Source organism: Polypterus senegalus, chromosome 8 (genome assembly GCF_016835505.1).
Source record: "Polypterus senegalus isolate Bchr_013 chromosome 8, ASM1683550v1, whole genome shotgun sequence".
Classification (NCBI taxonomy): domain Eukaryota; kingdom Metazoa; phylum Chordata; class Cladistia; order Polypteriformes; family Polypteridae; genus Polypterus; species Polypterus senegalus.
This window is the reverse complement of record NC_053161.1, coordinates 163,577,211-163,588,801: the sequence shown is the minus strand read 5'-3', so window position 1 is coordinate 163,588,801 and position 11,591 is coordinate 163,577,211. Positions and strand designations below refer to the sequence as shown.

The 11,591-nt window shown below is 42.3% G+C and overlaps 1 protein-coding gene across 1 annotated transcript; it reads left to right on the top strand.

Annotated features, from left to right (window-relative positions):
• Positions 1-9,719: 9,719 nt before the first annotated feature.
• LOC120534669 (piggyBac transposable element-derived protein 4-like) lies at positions 9,720-11,294 on the top strand. Its single transcript, XM_039762261.1, has one exon. It carries the CDS (start codon positions 9,720-9,722, stop codon positions 11,292-11,294), a length of 1,575 nt encoding a protein of 524 aa, XP_039618195.1.
• Positions 11,295-11,591: the final 297 nt, after the last annotated feature.

Genomic DNA, 11,591 nt, shown 5'->3' with positions numbered 1-11,591 from the left:
GAAGAGAATGGGTTAACTCAATGCTGCGTGAAAGAGGCAAATGAAAATGTATATATGTGTTTATGAATCCCATAGACTAAAATGGAAATATATAAGAGATCCATTTGTCCATCCATCCGTCCTCTTCCGTTTATCCAAGGTCAGGTCGCGAGGGCAGCAGCTTGAGCAGAGATGCCCAGACTTCCCTCTACCTGGCCACTTCTTCTAACTCTTCTGGGGAAATCCCAAGACGTTCTCTGGCCAGCCGGGAGACATAGTCCCTTCAGCAGCTGTAACTGCTTTAACTGCTGTAGTTAAACCCCTACTTAAGAAACATAATCTTGACCCCTCGGCTCTTGAACATTTTAGACCCATCTCTAACCTGCCTTTCTTAAGTAAAGTTCTGGAGAAGGCAGTCATTATGCAGTTAAATGACCACCTAAATAAACATGCTATTCTTGATAAATTTCAGTCGGGTTTTAGAACAAATCACAGCACAGAAACTGCACTTGTTAAAGTAGTAAATGATTTGCGAGTGAATGCACACAAAGGCCATTTATCTGTTCTCATCCTCTAAGAACTGAGTGCTGCATGTGACACCATTGATCATAATATTCTTAGAAATCGCCTTAGTCAATGGGTGGGCCTCTCTGGCAGTGTCTTAAATTGGTTTGAATCCTACCTGACAGGGAGAAAATTCTTTGTTAGTTGTGGTAATTACAACTCAAAATCACATGATATCCAATATGGTGTTCCACAAGGCTCTATCCTGGGTCCGCTGCTCTTCTCAATCTACATGCTTCTGTTAGGTCAGATTATCTCAGGGCACAACGTGAGCTACCACAGCTATGCTGATGACACACAGCTGTACTTATCAATAGCACCTGATAACCCCGATTCTCTTGATTCACTAACACAATGTCTGACTTGTATCTCAGAATGGATGAATAGTAACTTTCTCAAGTTAAATAAAGAGAAAACTGAAATCTTAGTGATTGGCAATAATGGATACAATGAGGCTATTAGAAATAAACTGGATAAATTAGGAATAAAAGTCAAGACGGAGGTAAAAAGCTTAGGGGTAATTGTTGACTGTAATCTGAATTTTAAATTGCATATTAATCAGATCACTAGGACAGCATTTTTTTACCTAAGAAACATAGCTAAAGTTAGACCTCTTATATCACTGAAAGATGCTGAGAAATTAGTTTACGCGTTTGTTTTCAGTCGACTAGATTACTGTAAAGCACTCCTCTCAGGACTACCCAAAAAAGACATAAATTGTTTGCAACTAGTGCAGAATGCAGCTGCTAGAATCCCAACTAGGAAAAGAAAATCCGAGCACATCTCTCCAGTTTTGATGTCACTACAGTGGTTACCTGTGTCATTCAGGATTGACTTTAAAATTTTACTTATGGTTTATAAAGCCTTAAATAATCTCGCCCCATCTTATATTCGGAATGTCTGACACCTTATATTCCAAATCGTAACCTTAGATCCTCAAATGAGTGTCGCCTTAGAATTCCAAGAACAAAGCTTATAAGAAATGGTGAGGCGGCCTTCTTCTGCTATGCACCTAAAATCTGGAATAGCCTGTCAATAGGAATTCACCAGGCTAGTACAGTAGAGCACTTTAAAACACTGCTGAAAACATATTACTTTAACATAGCCTTTTTATAACTTCAATTTAATTTAATGCTGTTACTCTGTATGTTCAATTCATCATAATAACTATTCATGGTGGCTCTAAAATCCGTACTGACCCCTACTCTCTTTTCTGTTTCTTTTTCCGGTTTCTTTGTGTTGGTGGCCTGCGCCACCACCACCTACTCAAAGCTTCATGATGCTCCAACAATGATGGATGGATTAAAAGGCAGAAATCTACGTGACCATCATTTTCAAGTCCTTCCGTGAGAACCCTAAATCCAAAGAGGACTGTTTCATTTATGTTAGGTAGAATGCCCAGAGGGAACTGGGCAGTCTAATGGTGTGGAATCCCTACAGATTTTATTTTTTTCTCCAGCCGTCTAGAGTTTTTTTTTTGTTTTGTTTTTTCTGTCAACCCTGGCCATTGGACCTTATTCTTATTCTATGTTAATTAATGTTGACTTATTTTATTTTCTTATTGTGTCTTATATTTTTCTATTCTTTATTATGTAAAGCACTTTGAGCTACTGTTTGTATGAAAATGTGCTATATAAATAAATGTTGTTGTTGTTGTTGTTGTAACATGTCCAGGGTCTTGCCTGGAACACCTCACTAATGGCGCTTTTCCACTGCATAGTACGGCACGACACGGTTCAGTTCAGCTCACTTTTGGGGGGTTTTCCACTGGGAACAGTACCTGGTACCTGGTCCTTTTTTTAGTACCACCTCAGCCGAGGTTCCAAGCGCCGAACCGTTACCAAAACGTGACGTGTAAACTCTGCTGGTCACTGATTGGCCGGAGAAAATCGTCATTACAGCGTCACTGGCTATTATTTTCTTTAAAGGTACATACACGCGGAAGTTTGTGTCCTGTCTCTCCATCGCTGGACACAGTTTGTTGCATAAGTGGATGAATGTTTCTTCAGACATTCGAAAGTTCTCCAGCCACTGAGTGTTTGTAAAACCGGGAACAATCACATCCCACCACTCTGAAGCATGGTTAAATGTCCAGATGGTCTGTTGTGGCGACTTTTTTGCAAAATGTGGAAGATCTGTAATATACAGAATCAGCATTTTAATGTTACACTGACAGTTAAGTTCATTTTATGCTTTGGAACAGTGATAAAAGTTAGCTAGTGATGTGCTTTTTTTAGATGCTTACCCTTGCGCGTCGTCGAGCTAAAGTGTTGTCGCTGTCTGCGTGTTGTTGTAAAAGTTCCACGGTGTCACGGCAGTAGAGGCGGCGCAACTATAACGACACGTGAATAATCCCGCCCACTCTAAAGCGGTACTAAACTGCAGTCGAAACGCAAACCGAGCCGAACTGAGCCGAACCAAGGTGAGCTGTACTGAACCATGCTGTGCCGTACTAAGCAGTGGAAAAGCGCCATAAGGGGGCTTCCAAGAGGCATTCTGATCTGAATCCTCTCGATGTGGAGGAGCAGCGGCTCTACTCTGAGCCCCTCCCGGATGACTGAGCTTCTCACCCTATCTTTAAAGAAAGCCCAGACACCCTGCGGAGGAAACTCATGTCAGCCGCTTGTAATCGCAATCTTGTTCTTTCGGTCACTACCCACAGCTCATGACCATAGATGAGGGTAGGAACGTAGATTGACTGGTAAATTGAGAGCTTTGCCTTACTGCTCAGCTCCTTTTTCACCACGACAGACCGATGCAGAGCCCATATCACTGCGGATGCCGCACCGATCCTCCTGTTGATCTCACGCTCCATTCTTCTCTCACTCGTGAACAAGACCCCGACAACTTGAAATCCTCCACTTGGGGCAGGATCCCAACCCTGAGAGGGTACTCCACCTTTTGCCGGCTGAGGACCATGGTCTCGGATTTGGAGGTGCTGATTCCCATCCCAGCCACTTCACACTCAGCTACGAACCAATCCAGAGACAGCTGAAGATAACGGCCTGATGAAGCAAACAGGACAACATCATCTGCAAAAAGTAGTGACCCAATCCTGAGTCCACCAAACCGGACCCTTCAACGCCCTGACTGCGCCTAGAAATTCTGTCTATAAAAGTTAGGAACAGAATCAATGACAAAGGGCAGCCTTGGTGGAGTCTAACTCTCACTGGAAATGGATTCGACTTACTGCCGGTAATGCGGACCAAGCTCTGATGCCGGTTGTACAGGGACCGAACAGCCCTTATCTTTGGGTCTGGTACCCCATACTCCCGGAGCATCCCCCACAGGATTCCCCAAGGGACATGGTCAAACACCTTTTCAAAGTCCACAAAACACATGTAGACTGGTTGGTCAAACTCTCATGCACCCTCTAGGACCACGCTAAGGGCTTAGAGCTGGTCCACTGTTCCGCGACCAGGATGAAAATCACACTGTTACTCCTGAATCTGAGGTTCGACTATCTGATGGACCCTCCTCTCCAGGACCCCCGAATAGACTTTTCCAGGGAGGCTGAGGAGTGTGACCCCTCTCTAGTTGGAACACTCTCTGGTCCCCTTTCTTAAAGAGGAGGACCACCACCCCAGTCTGCCAATCCAGAGGCACTGTCCCCGATATCCATGCGATGTTACAGAGGCGTGTCAACCAAGACAGTCCTACAACATCCAGAACCTTGAGGAACTCTGGGCGTATCTCATCCACCCGCAGGGCCCTTCCACCAAGGAGTTTTGTGGCCACCTCGGTGACCTCAGTCCCAGAGATGGGGGAGCCCACTTCTGAGTCCCCAGGCTTTGCTTCCTCATTGGAAGGCATGTTAGTGGGATGGAGGAGGTCTTCGAAATACTCCCCTCACCGACACACAACGTCCCGAGTCGGGTTCAGCAGCACACCATCACCACCATATACAGTGTTGACACTGCACTGCTTCCTCCTCCTGAGACTCCGGATGGTGGACCAGAATCTCCTCGAAGCCGTCTGTGAGTCGTTGCCAATGGCCTCCCCAAACTCCTCCCACCCCAAGTTTCTGCCTCAGCATCCACCGAAGCTGCATTCCATTTGGCCTGCCGGTACCTATCAGCTGCCTTCAGAGTCCCACAGGACAAAAGGGTGATAAGTCTCAATTTCTGCTATGACATTCGGAAAGGAGGGTTAGAATTTGGCGTCAACAACATGAAAGTATTGATCCATCAACGGTTCAAACTGGTGCTGGTGTAATGATGTGGGGGATGTTTTCTTTGCACACTTTGGACCCCTTAATACCAATTGAGCATTGTTTAAATGCTACAGCCTACTTGAGTATTGCTGCTGACCTTGTCCACCCTTTTATCATCATAGTGTACCGATCTTCTGATGGTTTCATCCAAGAAGGATAATGTGCCATGTCACAAATCTCAAAATGGTTTCTTGAACATTACAATGAGTTCACTGTACACAAATGACCTCCACACTCACCAGATCTTAATCCTTTAGATTACCTTTGAGTTGATGTGAAATGGCAGATTCTCATCATAGATTTGTAGATGAGTTTTCTGCAGCAACTACATGATGCTATCATGTCAGTATGGACCAAAATCCCTGAGGAATGTCTCCAGCGCCTTGTTGAATCTACAGTATGCCATGAAAAATTGTGGCAGTTCTGAAGGCCAAAGAGGAGTCCAACCCGGTACTAACAAAGTGTATATAATAAAGTGGTTGTTCAGTATACATAACGTATATAACTTTAATATAAACTGACTAAAGGTTTAGATTTAATAATTTATCAAATGTACTACTAGATTATTTGAAAGAGAATGGGATGTGGTGATAATGTAAATATGCATGCCAATCCTGTAAATGACAATAGAGTACCTAACTTCATGGGTTTGGAGGATGCAACCTCATATACTGAAATAATATAATATAATATAATATAATATAATATAATATAATATAATATAATATAATATAAGGGCAGCACGGTGGAGCAGTGGTAGCGCTGCTGCCTCGCAGTTAGGAGACCTAGGTTCGCTTCCTGGGCTCCTCCCTGCGTGGAGTTTGCATGTTCTCCCCGTGTCTGTGTGGGTTTCCTCCGGATGCTCCGGTTTCCTCCCACAATCCAAAGACATGCAGGTTAGGTGGATTGGCGATTCTAAATTGGCCCTAGTGTGTGCTTGGTGTGTTTGTGTGTGTCTTGCGGTGGGTTGGCACTCTGCCCGGGATTGGTTCCTGCCTTGTGCCCTGTGTTGGCTGGGATTGGCTCCAGCAGACCCCCGTGACCCTGTATTTGGATTCAGTGGGTTAGAAAATGGATGGATATATATAATGTAATATAATATGAGAGCAAGAATAAGAGCAGGCTGCATGTGAAGGTGTAGCAAAGCCACAGTGTCAGTTGTCATTTTTATCCAACCACATATATATTGTCTTAGCCCGCTTATCCAAAGCAGTTGAAGTCTATCCAGGCAATTGTTATTGTTGTTGTTGTTATTATTATTATTATTATTATTATTATTACTGTTAACACTGTGATGTAGGAATCAAATGGATTCATCTTCATGTCTTTAAGGATGTCTTATAAGATATCTAAGTGCCTGATGAGGCAATGTCAGAAAAACTTGCATGTCTTGAAGATCTCTGCTATGATCAACTCAGTCCTTTAATGGTGAGTGCTTTTAACTGCTCACCGGTTTTCTCCTAATTATTTCCAGCTCTCAGTTCTTTTCCACTTTCCTTCTCTTTTCCTTACTGAAAATTATCTTGTTTTGTTTCCCTCACTCCTCCTGTCCAACAATGCCATGTATCATTGCTGACAAGTCAGTTTTTTGTAGCTTACTTTAATGAAATTTGTAACATTTGTTAAACTAAAATTGCTGACAGTTTATTTATCTATATGTCACAGCAGGGATTCAGCACACAGTCTTACTTACAAAACACAAAGTCTTGGGTTCAATATCATTCACAGTTAAGTGATTGTTTAATCGCCAAGGGAAGGAAAGTTCACAGAAGATAATGTAAGAGAGCTGTGGGGATAACCTTAAGAATCGGTTGTGGTCAACTGTTGGTTTACTATGCCTGCCTTGAGGATTCAGCCCGACATCACCTCCTACACCAGCTTAGCTTACCAAGGTCAAATGCATTGATCTTCTATTACTTATACATTATTTAAAGACATTCACCTGGGTGACTTGTGCACTTTGACTTCCCTGTGCTATGTGTGGACACTCCATGATAGATTGTCCGTTCTGCTTGTGCCAACTTTATTTTTATTGGAGAAGTCCTAACCAGGGCTGGATAGAATCAGAATGACTTCACTGTGCGTGTGCACTAAGTGAACTAGGAATTTGTTTTGGTAGCACAAAATACAACCAAATAAAAACATAGAACATAAAAATAATAGAGGAATAGTTGAAACACAATTTAATAATGTTCATGTAATGTACAATTGTCAGTAAAGATTTAGGAAAACTTTACACAACCATCTGTTTTTCCATTACCCATCCCAAATAAACAGAAAGCATTTCATTATTTTCATTATGATTTTCATTATTTTATACATCAAATAGTGAAGAGACACAAGTGTGAGTTACAAAAGAGGCCTCTATTTCACACCATGGAGTATTTTAGTACAACACTCTCTAATGTCACCTTAATGACCACTCTGTGCCGTGTAATTTAGGTCATGTGTTTCTTGGCTTTTCGGTCATTAATCCACCAACAGATTTGATGTTTTTTTTTTTTTTTGAAGATGTGTAGCTGTCATTTTTATGGTCCATTTTAGAAAGAGATTGACCTGCTCAGGAGAAGTGGTTGTCATTCTCAAATAATTAAAATAACAATTTCAATGTCTTGCTGAAATATTAGCTTTTGTTGAAAAGAAAAATCATAACTATAACAATCAAAACCAAAATACCATCATAGTAATTCTTCAGAAAGGAATCTTGCATTTTGAATTTTAAAATACATTTCTTTAGTTTAGTTAATTGAAGGGTGTTGTACTGTGTTAGCTATTATGAATGCAATGAGAAGTCAAGCAGGCATTTTAATGGCTAACTGAACAGATTACAGTATATAAGTTTTCAAGGCAACAGAGGTCCCTTCTTCAGACAGGTTGTAATCAGCTAGCTTAGCTAGAACTTTACTTGTCCTCAGTGCAGAAGATATGAAGGATGTCACTTCCCATATTAAAAGAATGCAGTCTCCTAAAGAATTGAAGCCTGTTCTGTTCTTTGTTGTTCGATCTATCAGTGTGACCAGTCCAGCCTGTCATTGTTATAGCCCACAAAGTATTTTTAGGAATGGACCACCCCTATATGCCTTCCCTGAATAGTGACCAGACCGGTATACAAAGTAAAGAGAAAAGGAGACAAGAATGTTGTGGTCCATGGCCGGCTTTTCATCCCGGCCAATACCCCCAGGTCGTCAGATGGAACTCTCCCTGCAGCATGGAGGATAACCTGGATACCAGCAGGGAATTATGGACTATGGAGTTTTCCCATACAAACCTCCTGGATACCTCAGGGGCCAACAGAGGACACTGCAGGGAGGCTTAGAGGGTCATATGTGCCCTATAACCTGGAAGTGCGTCATAGGCCAAGCGACAGCAGAAGTGACGTACTTCCGGGATGAAGAAAAAGACTTTTTATCTGAACCGGAAGTGATAAGGATCACATGAACTGGGGATTGGAACACTTCCAGGTCAGGGAATATAAAAGGACTGTGACAGCTCCCAGACTGGGAGCTGAGTTGGGAGGCAGGGTGGCTAAGCGTCTGGGAGATTGGGTTTTGTTATTGAGTATAGTGGAGTGGTGGTGCTTTATGCACATTATTATTATAATAAATAATTATTGGACTTTTTATCTGGTGTCTAACGTGGTGTCTGAGGGTTCAAGGGAGTGAGAGCTCCTTTACCTGTCACAATGTATACTGTTATGATCCAATGCACAGCATTAAGCTTGAGTAACTCTTGAAACAGCATTCTGTTGCCTTCTAATACATAAAAGAACATCATGCTGCAAAATAAAATCATGAATATTTCTATGTGTTATTCCATTCTCCACTAGGGTGGAGTATTCAAACAAAATATTCAAAAGTGTTGTGGAAACCGGGGTGCTCCAGCCACCCCAAAAACATCCAAACACACCAGACACATGCACAACTGTTGCACAGCATATTTTATTTCAGTGGAAAAGTGCTTTTCCCTTGCTCCCCACAGCAGCACAGTACAAAGCACCAAGCACTAATACCCAGTCCTTTCTTCTCTTTCTCTCTCCCTCTTCTCCTTTTGCCTCCACTTCTCCACTAGCAAGCTTCATCTGTCTTCCTCCCAACTCTAGTTGTCCTGAATAGTGCCTGGTGGTGTCCAATGACCTTCTTCTAGGAGCACTTCCAGGTGTGGCGCAAGTGTGGCCAAACAGGGCTCCGCAAACATCTTGATGACCCCTGGTGGTGAACACATGCCCCAGCAGGATTAACCTTCCATGCTCCAAACCCGTGGACAACTGCAAGCCATTGGCCTGCCCTCTAGCGTTCCAGGGAAGATAATGTCCTAAATAAGCTATCTCCCCGGATTCTTCCACTGTTGAGATAACCCAGCCAGGTAAGGGCTTCTGCCGTACACTGCAGTTTGTAAAGAAAAAGCTGAAGAGCTAATTTTAGAAGCAACTGAACCACTGGTTATATCATGCAATTGTGATGACAATAAGAGTTTGTCATCAGACATTGACAAGGATAGTGAAACTGATGCATTGGGAACTGTACAACCAACTCACCGTGACATTTCTAGTGAATTTGGTGTTGTGAATGTTCACCGGGGAGCAAGAAGGTGTATAGCAAAAAAAAAACCAAAATGAATGCAATCAAATGGAAAGACAAGAAAAATAACCTCTGAGCACTGTCCACAATGCAGTAACTGTCAATGTCAGCAGAAATGTGGAAGTCACTAAGTGGTTTAATGTAAGAAGTGTTAACCTCTTAACTGCCCTCTGCCGGATATATCCGGCATCGTAGCGTTATTGCTGACGCCTTACTGCCGGAATTATCCTGCACATTTGCTTATGGTTATGTGAATGCCTGGCATGTAGTATAACTAACGGTTTGGCGCAGGTATTATTACTACATTGTATTTCGACAACTCTATGGTTGTATTGGCCGGAAATAACCATTCTTTACTTTGTGAGTCGGAAGTGAAAGTTTTGAATATGGCGAAACGTAAACTGACTTCAAGTGAGGTCTTGCAGGCAATTTTGGACAATAATGATCACGATTTTAGCAGTTCTGAAAAAGATTTTAGCGACAATGATGATCAGCAACATGCGCTACATGATACTGTGAATGACGATGCATCGGATGATAGCGATGAGTGGGTGTATCCGCAACATCTCAACTGGACTGCTGCCCGTGGTGAACTCCCATTTCTGTATCCGTTTGAGGCAACATATGGGTTTACTGTTGATGTAAACAATTACACTGCTAAGCAGTTTTATGAGCTGTTTTTGTCACCTGACTTGATAAGACATTTTGTTCATCAAACAAATCTGTATGCAGCACAGTTTATTGAGAAAAATCCCAATTTACCTCCACATTCCCATGTTCATGCTTGGGTAGACACTGATGAAAACGAAATGAAAAAATTCATTGGGATTTTGATGTTGATGGGAATAATCAGAAAACCAGATATTGAGATGTACTGGTCTACAGATCCTATGTATGCAACACCTATTTTTGCAGCTATCATGAAACGTAACCGATTCTCTTTGCTGCTGAAATTCTTTCATTTGAATGACAATAGCAATAAGCCAGATAAGAAAGATCCAAACCGTGACTGCTTGTTCAAGCTACGTCCTTTGATTGACCATTTATTTGAAACATTTCAGTTGCCCTACGTACCAGGCCCGTCAGTTGCAGTTGATGAAAGTTTATTGTTGTGGAAGGGCCGGTTACAGTTTCGACAGTATCTACCATTGAAAAGGGCATGGTTTGGTATCAAGATGTTTTGCTTAGCTGAGAATTCAGGTTACATTTATAGATTTTGTGTATACACTGGCAAAGAGGATCCTATGAGTAGTATTTCAGCAGTGTTGCCAGACGAATGTAAAGACTTTGGACTTTCAGAGAAAATTGTTGTGTACCTTGCCCTACCACTATTGGACAATGGGTACAGCATTTGGATGGATAACTGGTACTCCAGTTGTAGGCTGTTCCATTACCTTCATCATCGTAAAACTACAGCATGTGGCACAATTCGTTCTAACAGGGTCCCTCCAGAAGTTCGAAATTCAGCGCCAGCACCGGGTCAGCACATTGCATACCGCAGTGGCCCATTGCTGTGCCTGAAATTTCGAGAAAAGAAAGATGTTCACATGCTAACAACTCAGCACAATGAGTCTGTGCAGGAGGCTCCCCGCAGAAGAGGATGCCCATCACCTACTGATGTCCGTTACAAGCTACAATGCATCATTGAATATAACAGCAACATGGGTGCTGTTGACAAGCAGGACCAAGTATTGGAACCCTATTCGGCTGCAAGAAAAACTATGAAGTGGTATAAAAAGTTATCAGTTCATCTGCTCCAAATGGCAATGCTGAATGCTCACATTCTGTACCAGAAAAATGGAGGCACAAATACATTTCTGCAGTTTGAACATGACGTCATTACAGACTTCATTTTCTTTGGTGAGGAACAACATGCAGATACAGTAGAAGCAGTGGTGAGGCTCACAGAACATCACTTTTTGGACAGACTCGAACCAACAACAACTTGGACCAAGCCATAAGGCACGCTGTCGTGTATGTTCAAAGAAGGGTCAACGTAGAGACGTCAAGACCTTCTGTTCAAAGTGTCCCAGCAATCCAGGACTTTGTGCAGTTCCCTGTTTTGGCCTGTGGCACAGCAAACTCAAATACTGGGAATGAAACTATGATTGACCGAACTACTTCGATAGCTTTTGACTGTTCCGTTTTGGAGTATACACTAAATCCAGAATCCTGAGAAAATGTACATTTTTGTGTATTATTATGCGTTTGCCCATTTCTAGAACTTGCACAACATTTAGTGGTAAATACTGTTTGAA